At 47.5% G+C, this 18,615-nt stretch overlaps 1 protein-coding gene across 1 annotated transcript; it reads right to left on the bottom strand.

The window, feature by feature from the left end:
• Window positions 1-705: 705 nt before the first annotated feature.
• On the bottom strand, window positions 706-18,327 carry LOC123490772 (neural-cadherin-like; the record flags this gene model as incomplete). Its single annotated transcript, XM_045220647.1, has 11 exons — window positions 706-801; window positions 960-975; window positions 1,602-1,792; window positions 1,932-2,059; window positions 3,020-3,269; window positions 11,713-11,880; window positions 14,204-14,376; window positions 15,464-15,634; window positions 15,839-16,007; window positions 16,763-16,932; window positions 18,185-18,327. Coding segments are annotated over 11 exons (1,675 nt in total), but the record flags the coding sequence as incomplete, so codon positions are not given.
• Window positions 18,328-18,615: the final 288 nt, after the last annotated feature.

The following is an 18,615-nucleotide window of genomic DNA, read 5'->3' as shown; positions in this document are numbered from 1 at the left end:
GATGTGCTAACAAGCTCTGACAGAAAAATAAGAGGAATAGAGAGAGAGTGACAGGAGTGGGAGTCAGAGACGGAGAGAGAAAGACAGAGAGTATTCTTTACCTAAATATACCTCCTATACTTTTCTTAATCTCTGTGGAGCCTGTCAAAGCTTCAACAGAAAATTCAACTTGATATTGAGCAGAATTCATGGGCACAGAGGGAAGTGACAGGAGAGTGAGACTTGGTTCCATTACGTCAGAGACGGAGTTGAACAGACAAGTAGAGAAGCTACACCAGGATAAACACACACTGTACCACTAGAGCCCAAGTCCTCTAGGAGTATCGAAGCACTTCAACAAAAGACGTTAAGACTACTGGGACTCAGTGGACTGGCATTGCGTTACATTCAATTCTCAATTGTTATGTCTGGCTGTCTTTGGACTTGTTTCTGCCAAAGCCTTTGTAAAGATGAGCAGTAATCTTCCATGGGAGTAAACACTAGAATTATAAACAGTGCTGTCCAAATAATTTAAACTATGTCCCAAAACTAGCACCAGTAACTTTACTTATCAACTTATCATTGTGGTAGCGCTATTTTTCAACAACAAAAAAGTCTAAACCAAGGGTTGACTGATTATGGACTTCTACCCACCCTGAGAGACCCGCCCAATGTGCCTCACCTTCATCTTCATCATTGGCCGTCACGGTGATGAGGACGACCCACCTCCTTGTCCTCCTCCACGCTCACCTCGTACACCGATTGGGCAAAGCTGGAGCGTTGTCGTTGACGTCCGTCAGCGGATCCGTACGTAGGCCGTGTCTGTTGGGCAACCAATGAGAGGATCTTTACTCAGGACTAACAACCAATCCAGATTGTAACAGGGACCTAGAGAGCAACACTAACGTATAGTACTCTGACATCAAAATTACATTGGCTTGGTCTATGTGGACCAAAGACATTAAAAGAGAGTACATTACTCTAAAGTCATTACACCTGGCAAGAGAAAACAGAAGCATTAACCATCTAAACCTCACAGAACACAGCAGTATAACACCAACAGGGGCAAAAGGGAGAATAATGTGCTATAGCTAGTCATTGCCGTATCAACTCTAGAGGGACCTTGATGGCTTGAACAAACAGTGTGTTGGTGGGATGAGTGTAGCATCACTGTTCTTTTGCTGTACCTCTGTGTGCGGGTCATTATTGACCCATAACCCAGATTAGCCATTAGCTTGTTCCATTAGCGCATCGCTAACGACGTCTTAATGAATGAAGTTCATCTGGATGCTCTAATAACAGGGATAGAGCCAGCTGGTGTGTGTGTATGTGTGTGTGTGTGTGTGTGTGTGTGTGTGTGTGTGTGTGTGTGTGTGTGTGTGTGTGTGTGTGTGTGTTTGTTTGTGTTTCTGTGTGTGTTCCTGTTACTGCCTGGTTAGAAAATGACTGATGTGTTATTGACTAGTTAGGTAATGGGGGGTTAATGGAGGATAGGGTTGGTAAGGGGACAGAGCTACCTATTATGAGAGAGTATGATACTCAGAGTTTCCCTGTCTGGATAGGTGTGCCTGTGTGTGGACTGCAAACGTGTGTATGCAGAGGAGTGTAGGTATGTGAGATACCCACCAGTGTTGGGCTGGCCCTGCTGTCCAGGCCTGGCTGACTCTGAGCTGTCCTGAGACTGGACCTCTATGAGGTAGGAACCTTTCTGCTCACGGTCAAACGAGGCCCGGGTGTGTATGACCCCAGTGTAGGAGTTAATACTGAAGTACTGAGAGTCTCCACTCTCGTCCTTCAAGATCACATAGTTTATCTGTAGACAAAGGGGGAAAGATCAAAATGTTAATGCAATATTAGGATAAAATTACATACAATATTGTGTATCTTGATAAGAAAATCAAGTGATTATGGGAAATGTAGTCATTCGCAATAGAGTCCGCAGGGGTCCTCACCATTCCATGGAGGCCTGAGTCAAGGTCCGTAGCAGAAACCTGGGCCACCAATGTTCCGATCTCTGCCCCCTCTGGAATGGTAGCCTCATAGGTGGAGGACAGGAAGAAGGGAACGTTGTCGTTTACATCTGGAGATTGGAGAGAGGCCAGAGGTAAGGGCTAGGGAGGTGATACAGGCTTTCTATTAAGAGCATGCTAACAGAGGTCCTACCACTCCTATTGTTTTGCCCTCAACAATACTAATGCTAAGTACACAAACCCAAATCTTAAGTCACTGACTCTCCAGGTTTTAAGACTACTCCCTTGGTATCCATAAGATGAGGAACATTTGTGATTTCCTTAAACGCCCCCCAAAATACAATTATCGACAAAGTCAGACAAGAATAGCCTCTTTTCTTTACTCTATTAGAGCTAGATATGTGTGTTCCCGTCTCCTTCCCTGGCGTATGTGGTATGAGTCATCGCTAAACAAGCAGCCATTTTAACCGCTACTGTTTTCTGTCGCTAGCTGATTACACCTTCCTCCAACAGGCTTCTAGGGACTACATCTTCCCTGTTATTACCTTTCAATCTCCTCTCTTCCGCCTCTCTGCCTCCCACCTTCATTAACTGAGCTGGAGCTTCAAGTATTTATGTTGTGTTGGAAAGCCCTTCACTGTTCCCTACTGCTCAAGCCTGCCTGCTGTCTTCTCTCTATCTGTCTCTTCTGTCTCTCTTTTCCTCACAAAACTCACTTCCTTCCAGCACTGCCATGACCCAAGATAAAAAGGTTTGTATGGCCAAGGTACTGTACATATAATAAATGCCATTTAGCAGATAATATATGCCATTTAGCAGACACTTTTATCCAAAACAACTTACAGTCATGAGTGCATACATTTTACATATGGATAGCCCCAGGGATCAAACCCACAACCCTGGCGGTGCAAGTGCCATGCTCTACCAACTGAGCTACAGAGGACCAAGGTCATTTCCGTAAGTTGCATGCCTCATAGTCACACAGGAGTAAATGTATCCAGCATTCACGCCAGTATACACACTTTCTAAATCTAAGAGTGTACAGTATACACTCTTAAAATGCCTCCTACCTGTAACATTGACGTAGACGGTAGTAAAAGAGGCCAGTGGAACAGCAGCTACGTTCTGCACTCTGACCCTTAGTGTGAAGAAGCACGTGGTCTCATAGTCCAGAGGTTCAGCCACCAGTATGGATGCAGAGCCATCAGCCCTGTTGGGTTTGATGTAGAAGCGGACAGGCATGTTGGTCTCCGGGACCTGACCCTCCTCAAGGTTATAGGTCACTCTGGGGTCACCCAGCGGAGAGGTGGCCTTGATAGTCTGGAGGATAGGAAGCAGGATATGACATCATTATTGATAGGATAGTGAGGTGGATATATATGCAAGTGTATATGCATGTCTGAACAGAGTGTGTTCTTTTGTCTGTGCACGTTCATTTGAGTGCCAGTGTGTGTGCATGAAGTACAAGACAGAAAACTAGGTGGAACCTGCTTGGGCATGCTGTAATGTCCCATAGATTTTTTTTTATCTTGGAGGGGAATTACTGAAAAAGAGCCAATGACTAACAAAAGGGGCTGGCTTTGACCAAAGCTTGCTAAAGACAATTAGCATTATTAGTGAGTGGGCCCATCTAAATCAGCACAAACGTCTCCCTACTGGTGACTCCACTTCAGGAATACATTGGACACACTCCAAGCCTAATCCATCAAAGTTCCTATTGAACTGATATTGACACTTTATGGAGACACTTTCCACTGGAAAATCAGCTCCAGACTATCTGGTTCTAAATGGAGGCTGCTCGGTTTTCACAACACTCCCACTCTATCTTTTCCAGGAACCGTGGCAGAGAAAACCAAAGTGACAGGAAATGACACGGGGAAGTATATCGCTGCAGCGCATACCTGGGTACAGAGGGAGCCCATCAATGGGATTTCACAGACATGGTGTCAAGCTTATTGATGTCCCCCCTCCCTTCCTGTTTATACCAGTATGGAGGTCAGGTGTGAGAATGTTTTTCTTTCCCTCTCTGTATGAAACATATGGGGCGGTTGCATGGACGTCATCCTACACTCACAGGAACAAGAGGCAGGATTCTCATTGTTCTGAGGACTCCATTATGGGTCACAGCTGCACGCTGTCTGGCACCAAATCATTTGTTACTTCAAGGGTTCCGCAAAACAAACTCCATAAATGTGAGCATTTATTACATTGATGACATTATGGAGTAAGCACACCATTTCAAGCATAGTATGTTTAAGTGTGTTCAAGAATTCATAGTTCTAGCTCTTGTCCAAACATGTCAAAATAATGGTCCAAACCATCTATGGACATGTTTGGACTGCACTTTTCTAATGGCTTGCCTTGAGTGTGAATGTGAGAGGAGAGAGGCAACCTCTTTAACCAAGGGCAAGGATACTAGTGAACCCTGAGAACAGTTGAAGAGGGGTGTTATTCGGAATCTGCTGTGTGTGCCTGACTGTGAATGTGTGTGTGTGCAGGTGAATGTGTGTGTTGTTGTGTTCCTGTGCAGTGCCCTACAGCAAAATGGTCTGACCTATAAAGGAAGGAAGCATGTGGAGCTTTTAAGACCCATGTTCTCTTCGCCACTTGTCCTGCCACAATGATGCTGTGTGTGTGCTGTGTATGTGTGTATGTGTGTGTATGTGACTGTATGAGTGTGTGCTCTATTTATGTATCTGTGTGTGTGTGCGTGTGTGTGTGTACAGACTAGAGCTTTCTCTGCCACACAGCCACAGAGTCACAACCTTGACAGGGAAGGATGACATTAACCATGGCCGAATGAACCTCACTTCACCACTCATTCTGCTTCGATCCAGCAGAGGCCCTACACATACACACACACACATGCACACACACACATACACACACACACACACACACACACACACACACACACACACATACACACACACACACATTACCTCTTCAAATTCACCATATCCACACTTCTGGAGATTCTGAGATTCTTCAAACGTCCAGCATTCTGACATGGCTTTCTACATTTGCAACTCGTCCATTTCTGATGCATAAGAATGAGAGATTGCAGCAGAGAGAGCTATAATGGAATGGTAGCCTTTGACTCCATGTCTGGCAAACACAGGCATTCAATCTTCTCATTGACTGACTGGGGTGTTAGCAGGCACTGTTCTTGGACTCCAACCAACAGTGGGAAATTGGAAAATCAAAATGGCACCGGATAGATTTGAACTTTTGAAGTGATTATCTGGATACGCTAGACTACACTGTGAGCCACTGTCTGAAAAACCAATCCTGGAAGTCCGGTTGAAAACTAACAGCACAACAAAAACGAAATAATATTTCAATATCTGTCGAGCAACACCAAAACCCATTGCAAAGTCACCCTGTTACCCATTATGAAATTGCAATAACATTTCCCATAAGAGGAAAAGCATTGGAAGGGAGAACATTGAAAGTAGTATTGTTGTACTGTCTGCCCATGACTCACTATGCTTGGTTAGAGCTACAGAGATAGAAAGAGAGAGTCAGGAAGAACACCTGAAGATAACGCAACAGCGGAAAGCTCTCAGACTGTCCTTTCCGACTCAGTGGAGGAGGGCTCTCTCTCTCTCTCTCTCTCTCTCTCTCTCTCTCTCTCTCTCTCTCTCTCTCTCTCTCTCTCTCTCTCTCTCTCTCTCTCTCTCTCCGTCCAGTAGCGTGCTAGTGAGTTTGCGAGACCCTAGATGCACAGAGTCCCCTGTGGACCCCAACTTCCCACCCACCTCAGCTTCTCACAAAAAAATATTTTTCTTTTTTTTAACTTCCCTGTTTTGCTTCAAAAGCCTTGTTGTGTTGAAATATTCATGCAAGCCTGAGTTTTGCTTCAATTATTAATTTGTATTATCTGCTGAGAAAATACAAAACTTGTCCAACCTCTTGTATCCCACCTTATTAAAGACCCCTCATGCACCGGGCCTCTCCTCCCCAGTTAACAGGGGCGAGCCCTGGGACAGGAGCATGATGGGAATGATACCCCATTAACTCGCCGGCATGCTAAAGAACAAGGCCCCTTAATTACTTCCTCAAGGTTGCAATTACCGCGTTTGGAAATTCGCTAATTATCGTTCCTTGAGATAATTCCACAATGAGAGGCTCAATATTTAAATTTTTAATTAGGGAGACGGAGAGATAGATAGATAGATGGAGGAGTGAGGCGAGAGGGAGAGGGAGAGAGAGAGAAAATAGATGGTGGGGGTAGAGGAATAGAGACACACAGTAACACAACAAGGCAGCTCAGGGATGCTAATGAATGCATTATACTGTTTAACAAGCCTAATTTGTATTTAGAGTTCTAAGGATGAATTACTGTGAAGGCTCCCAAAGCACAGAACAGATTTTAACAGTCAGTTGCTACAGTTACTCCACACCAGGGAGTAAATACTGTACTTAGAGTGGAGCAAGAGAGCGATAGAGAGGGAAAAAAACTCCATGTAATTGTTGTGAAGTGCTTTGTTGTTCAAGTTATATTAGTACAGAGAGACATTGTAGAGTGTGAGAGGGAGAGAAAGAGAGAGGGAGAGTGTAGATAAAGAGAGTTTGTAAATGAAAAGAGTGCGAAAGTGAACAAGTTCTCTGGCTAATTACTACCCTCCACTAACGGTTGGAAGTGTTCAAAGTTTTCTCCATTAAAAGGCCAGTGACTACCATGGTAACTCCTGGCAGCCGTTATCTTGAAAGCTTTTATAAAAGGCAATATTATCTGTCTAGCCAATCAGAGGCTGCCGTTAACCACCATTAGTGAACCTATTGAGCCCACCAAACTACAGAGACTATAGTGGACCATTACACCAACTTATGGAGCTTCCTGAAAGAGTTTGGAAGAGGGAGGGGGAGAGAGGAAGAGGGGGAGAGAGAGAGAGGATAGACGAGAGGAAAGATACAAAGAAAGAAGCAGAGAGAAATCAATGAAGGAAAGGGCTGAGAGCAGAAGAGCACTACCCTTTCATACAGGGCTCGGTGATCTCTGTGGAAAGTGGTGTGTGTGTTCTTCTATTAGCTAAGACATACGAGACCACATGCAGAGCCCCATTGGGACTGGCCTCTTTGGCACATGCACAGTCACTGCACAAGTCACAGAGGAGACAGTAACAGTTGACCTTTATGGGGTCAATAAGGCCATCAATAAAGTTGTCACGAATGGTACCAACTAGGCCATAATGCATCCATGAACAACATTATTAAGGGTTCATAAGCTTGACCATAAGCTGTCAACATGCATCCAACATTTACTAGAATCATCTTCCATCTTTTCATGTTCATAAGAAAGTGCTCAAAACCATCTGAATTAAATAAGTCAACAATTGACAAGAAGCTCCATTTCTCGCATTTCAGTTCAGAGGAGCCTAGCAAGTCCTCTCAATGGCACAATGCACCAAGGCTAAAGCTGAGTCGGCATGGACTTAGCTCTAATGAGAAATCATCTCATTACACATCAATGGTGTCTGGGGGCCTTGCTTAGCCTAGCCTAGCGTAGCGTTAGCTCCATTGCTGTCAAGCTAAATGGCTGGCCTTGAGCATGTTTTGGTGTAGAGAAAGTGTTGTGTTTGTGTTCAGTCGTCAACCATTCACCTGCTGTATATTCCTTGTGTATTACAGTGGGTGACTTCTAGTATGTATGTATGTTTAACACATCAAAGAATTATGTCAGATCTATCTTTTACATGCTGCTTCCCCCAATGAATAAGCCCAGGGTATGTAAACAACATGGCACTCTCCTCATGCTCCCTCACTCCACTTCAAAAACCTTCTGAGAGAGATGGACCCAAAAACAACCCCCACACATCCTCAACAACAAAAAAGAGCCTGAGGAGGAAAGTGCGTTGACAGCGCTGATGAGACAATAGCACCCATCCTACTGGCTCTCCACGGGAGAAGGGCCTCATTGATATGGAGATTTCTCCCTGCATCTGCATCTCTCATCCCCGGCAACAACATAATTAACAGATAAAATTAGCGCTGCTAAATTTAAAACAACAATCTACATCGCCGCAATAATGCCGCCTTGGTGGCTGAACAAACCAACAAGGAGGAGAAGAAGGGGGTGGTGGAAGGGGTGGTGGTGGGAAAGGGGGGATAGAGAAAGAGTTTTGGCCATCGACCAACCGGTTCCAGAGAGGGGTTCAAGAGAGACATGGAGAGACAGAGAGAGAAAGAGAGAGAGAGAGAGAGAGAGAGAGAGAGAGTGTCACACCCTGGCTCTGGGACTCTATAGGTTGAGCCAGGGTGTGTTCATTCTATGTGTTCTGTTTCTTTGTTTGGGTGTTCTAGGTTGTCTGTTTCTATGTTTGCCGGTGTGACTCCCAATCAGAGGCAACGAGTGTCAGCTGTCGGCTGGTTGTCTCTGATTGGGAGCCATATTTAACTGTCTGTGTTTCACTTTGTGTTTGTGGGTTTTTGTTCCTTATTCGGTCAGTGTCACCGTGGACTTCACGAGTCGTGTTTTGTTTTGTACTTTAACTAATTAAAGTCATGTTTGTTCATCACGCTGCGCCTTGGTCTACTCCTTACCTCGACCTTGACAGAAAAACCCACCATACCAGGACCAAGCAGCGTGTCCAGGAACACACGCAGGAGGTGACTCTTGTGGATGTCCTCCTCGGTTGGGGGCAGATTACTGAGGAGGAGGCCGTCCGGTACCGGAAGGCGATAAAGGGGGAGACCCAGGCAGGAGAGGAGCAGCGGCGCCAAACGGGTCAACGTCGGACAGGCGAGAGGCAACCCCAAGAAATTTTTAGGGGGGGGCACACGGCATGGACGACGGGGCTGACGGAGGCAGACAAGGGGCGAGTTCAGAGGGCCACCAGGTTACGGGAGCCATTGGTGAGAAGGGGGAGGGAAGTTGTAGAGGCACGGCGAGAGGTACTGAGGTGTGTTGCCAGTCCTGTCCGGCCCGTTCCTGATCCCCGGTTGAGGCCAGTGGTGTGTGTTCCCAGTACGGTTCGGCCTGTTCCTGCTCCACGCACCAAGCCTACGGTGTGCGTCGCCAGCCCAGCCCGGCCTGTCCCTGCTCCACGCACCAAGCCTACGGTGTGCGTCGCCAGCCCAGCCCGGCCTGTCCCTGCTCCACGCACCAAACCTACGGTGTGCGTCGCCAGCCCGGCCTGTTCCTGCTCCACGCACCAAGCCTACGGTGTGCGTCGCCAGCCCTGTCCGGCCTGTCCCTGCTCCACGCACCAAGCCTACGGTGTGCGTCGCCAGCCCTGCCCGGCCTGTTCCTGCTCCACGCACCAAGCCTACGGTGTGCGTCGACAGCCCAGCCCCGGCCTGTCCCTGCTCCATGCACCAAACCTACAGTGTGCGTCGCCAGCCCAGCCCGGCCTGTTCCTGCTCCACGCACCAAGCCTACGGTGTGCGTCGCCAGCCCTGTCCGGCCTGTCCCTGCTCCACGCATCAAGCCTACGGTGTGCGTCGTCAGCCCAGCCCGGCCTGTCCCTGCTCCACGCACCAAGCCTCACGGTGTGCGTCGCCAGCCCTGTCCGGCCTGTCCCTGCTCCACGCACCAAGCCTACGGTGTGCGTCGTCAGCCCAGCCCGGCCTGTCCCTGCTCCACGCACCAAGCCTACGGGGTGCGTCGCCAGCCCGGCCCGGCCTGTCCCTGCTCCACGCACCAAGTCTACGGTGCGCGTCGCCAGCCCGGTCCGGCCTGTTCCTGCCACTCGCACCAAGTCTACGGTGCGCGTCGCCAGCCCGGCCCGGCCCGTTCCTGCCACTCGCACCAAGCCAGGGGTGCGAGTCGTCAGTCCGGCACAACCCGTGCCTGGGTCATCGGTGCCAATTCAGGTACCGCTCTACTGCTCCACTAAGGAGCTGAAGCCTACCGCTCCTGCTACGTCCAGTCCAGCTCCAGCCAGCGGGGCCAGACCGGACCAGGGGCGCTATGGGGTTTGTTGGAGGGTGGTGGGCAAGACCGAGCCGGAGCCGCCGCCCGAGGAGGAATGCCCCACCCAGCCCTCCCCTGTTTTGCTCGTATTTAGGCGCGGTCGCAGTCCGCGCCTTTAGGGGGGGGGGTACTGTCACACCCTGGCTCTGGGACTCTATAGGTTGAGCCAGGGTGTGTTCATTCTATGTGTTCTGTTTCTTTGTTTGGGTGTTCTAGGTTGTCTGTTTCTATGTTTGCCGGTGTGACTCCCAATCAGAGGCAACGAGTGTCAGCTGTCGGCTGGTTGTCTCTGATTGGGAGCCATATTTAACTGTCTGTGTTTCACTTTGTGTTTGTGGGTTTTTGTTCCTTATTCGGTCAGTGTCACCGTGGACTTCACGAGTCGTGTTTTGTTTTGTACTTTAACTAATTAAAGTCATGTTTGTTCATCACGCTGCGCCTTGGTCTACTCCTTACCTCGACCTTGACAGAGAGAGAGAGAGAGAGAGAGAGAGAGAGAGAGAGAGAGAGAGAGAGAGATAGAGAGAGTAAAGGAGAGAAAAGGAGAGAAAAACTGAGAGGGAGACCTGAAGTGAGAGGTCATCTAGCTATCGACCAACAGGTTCCAGAGAGAGAAACTGTGAAAGAGAGAGAATGAGACATAGCCTTTCCTCTTTTCCAATTCCACGGAACAACCGCTTTGAGGGAGACATCTGCGTTTAAATATGTAAAGAGCATCCAGTGGATTAGAGTGGCATTCATTTACTATCTCTCTCTCCCTCTCTCTCGCTCTCTCTCTCCCAGTGAAGCTGTGGGGACGCGAGCTGAGCTGTCAGGAGATGAATACAGTAATTAAACGTCTCTCTCTGTTGCGCGGTCCGAGGCAATAAGAGACCATTGTAGAGTCTTAACGGGGTGAATCATTTTATCTCCTTCCCTCTCCTCACTCCCTTTGTCTCCCGTGTCGACGCTGACACAGATACCGGGTGGCTCGTTGCATTTCTGCCATCTCCTGCCATTGAGGGATCAATTATAATTTGGTGTTGTCAAAAAAAGGGCCTGGGAGCATATTTAAAAACAGGTTATCAAAAATGACAAGCGAAGCAAAGCGAGTGAATGAACATGCTTTTGGCGAAAGTAGCGTCAATACGTCCCCCTCCCTCTCCTTTTCAAAAACTCACTCACCACTATTAAAGGAAACACTATCAGGGGACATCTTAAAAAAATTACATTTAACATTTGTAGTCTATTTTGAAATTTGTGCAAAATGAAGACAGGTAAGGATGGCAGCAGGGGTAAGATGGAAGAGTAGAAGCACTGGAAGGGAGGTGGAGGGGGTAAAGTGTGGTGTTTCATGCTCGTCAAGTGAAACGTAGCAGGGTTGTGTACTCGCCTCGGCAGAAATCTTTCGAAGCACCCCGCTAAACATGCTGATGGTTGGGGAAAGTGAGCTGCGTTTTCTACTAGCGCTCCTCAAGGCTCTCTTTACTGATGAATAGGCGGGACGCACGGATGGGAATAGTCTCAGAAGACCCACTTTCCCCTCCGACAGGGAGTAGGGTCCTAGAGACGTTGATGCCAGTCTGTCTGGAGGCACTAATAGTAGCCTAGTCACCACTATCTTGGCAAGCTGGGGGTGGGGTGGGGAACTCCTTTTGGGGGTCTTAATTATCTTGGTCAGTTGGAAAGAGATGAGGCTATCATTTTGGAGCATTCCCCAAGTTGCAGTTGGTAGAGCGTTGAACCATCTCTACCACAACCACTACTACCAGAAACCTATGTATAGTTGTGGTTGACCTTATATCATAGTGTGAGTAGACACCATCTCTCCTAGTTAAGGAACAGGTCACTATGAGGTCCACTCACCACTATCTTGGCATCGCGAACTGTGTTCTCGGGCACGGTGACCCAGTACTCTAGCTGCCCCCACTGGGGCGGCTGGTTGTGCACGTTGGTGATGATGACGGTCAGCTCCACAGAGCTGCTCCTGTTGCCCCCGTCTGTGGCCACGATCTGCTGGCTGATCCTCGACGTCTGACGACAAATGAAAGAGAGGAAGGAGGGGTGACATGGAGGTTAGACATGGAAAGCATATGGAGCTGACCAAAACACATGGTTGACCCTCCTCTCTTTTTACCTCCTTTCACATCTTAAATATACCTTAATGTGCAAATGAATGAGCATAGAAACAGTCTACATCAGTTTGTTACAATCTCTTAATAACAGTTCAGATGCATCATATTTACAACCTTATCCACTTAGTCAGTGTCATGACTTTCTAGTAACCTCCTCCTCTAATCCACAACCTTCCTACTGTCTACATAAGACTGTTCTGATGTCATTCACCCTTACATCACATGAGACATACAGAGAGAGAGACAGAAAGTGAAACAGAGAGAGGGAGAGAGAGAGAAAGAGAGCAATGAGAGAGGAAGCATTCCAACTGACATGGCGGTATTCAGATAAATGATTCTCTGCAAGGCGAGTGTGAAAGCTTTGTTAAACAGATCATTGCTACGGAGAAGAGAGGGATGAGAGAAAGGGGTGACATTTAAAGTAGAGGAATATTCAGCATTATTTATATGGGACATTAACTGGGAGATTTCACAAGTCCATTGTGTGGCAGGGTGAAGATGGGGTCACTCTCTCCGCCTCTTGATTTGACTTTGGGAGGTTGTTGGACTTGGAGAACAAAGAGGGAGGCTTTTCTATGACACACACACACGCACACAAGCAAACACACACACACACACCCAGGCACAAACCCAGGGACATATACATATATACATAATATGCAGACATCCACACATGCACACAGAGTCAGGGAGAAATAGGGACAAAAGAGGGTGGGGAATGAAGAGAGTAGGCAAATGGAGACAGAGAGGGAATGAGAGAGCCGGTTGTGGTTGTCTTTGTCCTGACAGGGTGGATAACTCTACCTGACGTGTGCTAGGTCTCTGCTGAGCAATGTTTTCTGACACACACACACACACACACACACACACACACAGTCAAACAGTGAGAGTGCGGGGGCCACTGCAAATCAGACACAAGGACGGGAGTAAGGAAGAAAGGAAGGAAGAAGGAAACCAACAGGTCCATCACAATAACTCCCCCCCACACTCTAAATCTCACCGGTCCTGTCAAACCTCATCTGTGTCAACTCAAGATGGAGACCAGACTTAAGAGCTAAAAGGTGTCGGATGTGAATCAAGCATGAATAATTCACTGGTTGGTACGGGTCACCTAGAACCTAACCTCAAGCCCCCTACCTTCCCCCCTCTTTCTTACCCTCTCCCCACTCTCCCTTTCTCCTTCTCATCTGTGGCTGAATGGGGAGAGAGAGAGAGAGAGAGAGAGAGAGAGAGAGAGAGAGAGAGAGAGAGAGAGAGAGAGAGAGAGAGATTCTAACACTATAAGACCATTCATCTACAATGGCAACATAGCCCTACCCGACAGAGATCACAGTTGATATCCAGCTTATGGCCAAATTTACCAGAGATACTTTTGATTCCATACATTAATCTTACAGAGGATATTAACTTTTAAACAATGGCATCCATTGAACAGTTGTAGGTCTACATACAGCATGATAAGCTGTGAATACTGACAAACAATTAAGCTAGCAAACTGTAACGACTAACCACACCAAAAACAAGAATACATGAAGAGAATACAGAGAGAGAGACCAAGAAACAGAAGACGTAGAGAATGAATGAAAACCAGGAAACAAGAGACATGAGGAAGAAACGCTAAACAATATCGCTTAGCCGACAAAAGCCCAAACCCTAAAAATAAAATGTACTGCACGGTGTCAACTCCCCTCTGCCTGGAGGGAGACAACCAAATGTCGGAAATAAACGTGCACGCACGCACACACACACACGTAAATATATTTATGCATGTGTGAATACAATGCTTCCCCAGGCTGTGGGTAAGATACACAGAGCTATTTATACATCTATAGAGAGACAGGGGCATTGTTGTTATTCCAGACCTTGCCATGTTTAATATGCATCCGCAGAGGGAGGAAGGAAGAAAGGTGTGCAGCAGTCTCAGTGGATGATATCAGGCCAGTGGGAAGGATCGGTGTACAGTGTACACACACTGGGAGGGAGCACAGTGGGGTGCTGTACACACACACAGACACATGGGGCAGCGCAGGATGAGGCTGTAAAAACACCTGTACTAGACCAGCGGGTTGAGGACTTCCCTGTTTCGACAGGCAGCCTGCAGTGCATAGAGAAGAAGTACTGGGGGAAGAGGGAGGAGAAAACACACACACACACACACAGGAATTGCCCCCTAATTGTTTATTGTATTGTGGTGTATTAGGTGTGTGTGACTGTGCCCCCACCTGTGAGATGGGGTGGTTGACGTACACCCAGCCTGTGCTGGGGTTGATGTGCAGGTAGGCCGGCTGCTGACGGGACAGCGAGTAGGTGATAGCCGCGTTACTCCCCTGGTCGTCATCGTGTGCCGCCGCTCGCAGGAAGCTAGTACCCACCGGCGTGTCCTCGCGCAGGAAGTCTGCCACATGAAGGGTTAACACATCAACATCACCGCCGATAACGAACAACATCAACAAGAGCAATGACAACAGCAGTGGTGGTGGCCATTTCCGGCTGAAATCACGCATTTCAGTCACAGCGACCAGAAATAAATGCGTGTGTCCTAGAAACATTTCAATCTCCCTGTTAAATAGTTAATAAGCCACTCCAACAGTGTTGTTGTAATGTGATAAAAAGGGATTCTGACATGGGGCTTATCAACACACATATTTGCACACATGGTAAACAAACAGGGACTCTGGAGAGCAGGGAGGCGACAACGTTTTCATCAGTCTTAAAAGCTTTCCAGGATTACCTATGATTTAAAATATATATCAGCATATGATTTATTGGGGCTTCAGGGGGGCTGCTAAGTATTACCTTTCACAATATTGCTTTACCTTGAAAACTGTTAAGACATAACACAGAAGCCACAAGCCAGTGTCATTGGACTGGGATAGGAGACATTGGGTCCTTGAGCTGTTGGACATTGCTGGGCAAGCACAGTTTTGACTTGACCTTTGACCTTAAGCTACACATGGCCAAACATGGTGAGGGAGGGAATCCTCACACGAACTGACAAATCCCTGGTACACTGGCCTTAAATATGAGTGTAAGGGGAACAGGTTGAAGTAATTTCCTCTGTTGTGTTTTAGAATGGAATAACATTTTAATTCCTGGTGGAATATTGTGCAAAGGGCTTAGTAAGCACTTGGAGGTGTGGAGGAAGGGAGAGAGAAGCTTGGATAAGGAAACAGTCCCTTTGTGTCTGTGGCAGGGCAACCCTTAGCAAGAACACTGTTTCCCCTAAGCACCACTCAACACTAAATGACCATATTTGCTATTGGGGGATTAAAACACAGCAGCCAAGATAATACCTTACTAATACCTTGATAAGATGACTTAATGTATTGGACAAGGCAATACCAACATACACATTTGATAATGAAATTGTCTGAACCAAACAGGAGAGAGACAGAGGTGAAATTATGAGCATGACGGAGATGACCCAAGGTGTGACGGAGGTGATGGAGGTGTGACGCAGGTGTGACGAAGGTGACCCTTACACTGGTAGCGGCTGTTCTCAAACTTGGGGTCGTTGTCGTTCTGGTCGGTGATGAGGATGGTGATCTGGCAGATGCTGATGAGGGGCTCCTGGGCCAAGTCTGTCGCCGTGACAGACAGGGCATACTCTCTCTGGCGCTCGCGGTCGAAACTCACCGTGGTGCTGATCACACCTGGAGACACACACACACACACGCACGCGCGAACACACGCACGCACGCACGCACGCACACACACACACACACACACACACACACACACACACACAATGTACGTTACTGAATGTCACTGATGTCCTCTAGATACGTACAGTAAGCCATCCCACAACAATGATGGAGAGATGTCCTGATACAGTTTGACTGCAGTCTGTTTCTAACCTGTGTCAGAATTGATGACGAAGCCGGATGATGTCCCATCTCGGTGCATGATCCCGTATTTGACCTCTCCGTTGACCCCCATGTCTGCGTCAAGGGCGTGCACACGCAGGACAAACGTCCCAGGGGGCTGGTTCTCCAGGACACCAGTGTTGACGCTGTAGTTATGGCACTGAGGGGGCAGAGTTCACACAGCTGTTATGGCACTGATACTGCATTTGTCGGTTGTCAAAGTAAGTCCCCATTAAAATGACCAGTAGCCAATGGGACACACTGGTCAACCAGCCCAGATGGACTGTGACTACCTCAGCCAGCATTCAACATCCACACAATAAGACCAGTTAACACGCAGAACGTGGGGAGCAAAGAGTTGCCAAATCTCACGGGTTGCCAGATTTTGCACACTTAGCACTCCTCCTCCCGTGTAAGCACCCACTGACCCTGTGGGCAAGTCCCTGCTGAAATATTCATCTTTGGGGCCGAGCCGTGCTGAGCTGAGCTATGCCAAGAGGGGATTCTGGTCTGACCCTGGAGTGTTCCGGACTGCAGAGGAGTGGAGTTCTGCCCCCGAGGAGAATACCAGCTGTCTCTACTTTGAACTGGCAACTTGGCATTCTCCTCACTCTCTTTCTGTCATCTCTCTCTCTCCCTAGTGCTGTGGAACTCTACCTCTCCTCCCTCAGTCACTCTGTTCCTCTCTCTCTCACTTTAGACTATCTGTCTGTCTTTCTCTCTCTTTATCTCTCTCTCTCTCTCTCTCTCTCTCTCTCACTTTCCCCCTATCGCTGACTCGCTATCTGTCTTTCTCGCTCTCTCTTGTTTTCGTCTCCGCTGCAACTTTATATGCCTCATCTCTCTGTCTTTATATCTATTTTTCTCAAGCACATAGGCTTCAAACACACACCAATAATGTGTCCACAGCCTCACCTCTTCAAAGACAGGCTTGTTGTTGTTGATGTCGTTGATGCCCACTATGACCTGGGCGGAGTTACTGAGGGGATAGGGTCCGTCTGCCGCGTTGTCATCAGTGGCGGTAATGTTGAGGATGTACTGGGGGCCACGCAGGGATAGGAGGGCTCGGCGCAGTTTGATGATGCCTAGAGAGAGAGACGATGGCAGCCATCTTTGTTACTATAGCACATATTGCAGTCTTGTCAAACAGACAAACCTACTACACGCACACAAACAATCAAACCAACACTCAAAACTTAGCTTTAACTACAAAGGGGGGAAATACCCCCCCCACCCTTTACAATCCTCTACAACAAGACCTTTACACCCCTTCATCTTTTGACACATTTCTCCAATGCAGCTTCCTCACAAATAAATAAATAACTAGGTCTACCAAAGTCCCGAGAGAAATATACATAAAAATGCAGCTTAAGTCTTTGAAGTGACAACTTTTCCCCGCGGTAACAGTAGAAAAAACCAAAGGACATCTTTGTGTGCGTGTGTGTGTGTGTGTGTGGCCGTAATAGGCTGTGTGGTGGAGCGCCAGTGGAGTGCGGGGCTGGTGATAAGGAAGGCAGGGGGCTTAAGCATTAGCCAGTGTTTCCACCTCGGAGGCAAGAGAGGGTTCTTGTAAACAAACGATAACCGGAAGATTGCCGACGCAGACGTAGAGAGACTCGACTGTGAGGAAAGTGTGAAAGCCAGTACACAGAGAGACTGAGAGACTTAAATACAAACACACACAAACCCACATACACATACAAACACATGCACACACACACACACACAAAAGGAGACAAACTCAAAACATTTATTTACATGGAGTTGGGAAAGGCTTAAGCTGGTGAGATGTGTGTGTGTTCAACTGTGTTTGTTTTTCCACAAAGACAAACAGAGATGAACAGGAAAATAAAAGGGGTTGTGCTGGGAGAGTATGACTATGAAGTGTGTGTGTGTGTGTGTGTGTGTGGGGGGGGGGGTCTTGTTATAGATTTGAGTTCCCCCTGGCCTAGCATTGAGCTTTATCCCCAATTGAAGTTACCACAGCAATAGAAGATATTCTGAATAACAAGAGTGTGTGTGTGTGTGTGTGTGTGTGTGTGTGTGTGTGTGTGTGTGTGTGTGTGTGTTATGTGTGTGTGTGTCCAGGTGTATCCTTTTTTTTGTCCTTCTGAATTTGTGTATGCTCATGTTAGAGTTTATCTGTATTTATGCGTTAGGGTTTTAGAATGTCTGTTTGTCTTCATACATTCATATGTATGTCCGTTTGTCTGCGTGTGTTTTCATGTGCGTCTGAATGCCCTACTATAGAACCACTATGTTATACCTTCCCCAGTCCTTCTCCATACAAGCCCTTGCACACACCCTTGTAAACACAACACTGTCAACTCTACCCACCCTTCTGGTTGTCCAGCTCAAAGTTACTGTCCTCGTTGCCCCCAGTGATGGCGTAAGAGACCCCGTCTCCATCAGGGTCATTGGCGTGAACAATGGCCACCAGAGTGTCAGGACCAGCGTCCTCGGACAAGAACGTCTTATAGCTGCAGACACAGAGAGAGAGAGAGAGAGAGGGGGAGAGAGAGAGAGAGGGGGGGAGGGGGGGAGAGAGAGAGAGAGAGAGAGAAGAGAGAAAAAGAGAAAGAAAGAAAGAAAGAAAGAGAGAGGAGAAGAAGAAGAAGAAGAGAGAGAGAAGAAGAAAGAAAGAAAGAAAGAAAGAAAGAAAGAAAGAGAGAGAGAGGGAGGGCAGGGAAGACAGAGAGAAAGATATACAAAAATATTAATACAGTCATTATTATATTATGTAATTGGCATTACATTTAATTTTCATG

The sequence above is a fragment of the Coregonus clupeaformis genome, unplaced genomic scaffold (genome assembly GCF_020615455.1).
Source record: "Coregonus clupeaformis isolate EN_2021a unplaced genomic scaffold, ASM2061545v1 scaf4740, whole genome shotgun sequence".
Classification (NCBI taxonomy): Eukaryota; Metazoa; Chordata; class Actinopteri; order Salmoniformes; family Salmonidae; genus Coregonus; species Coregonus clupeaformis.
The sequence above is the reverse complement of the archived record's forward strand: the minus strand, read 5'-3'. Positions and strand labels throughout refer to the sequence as shown.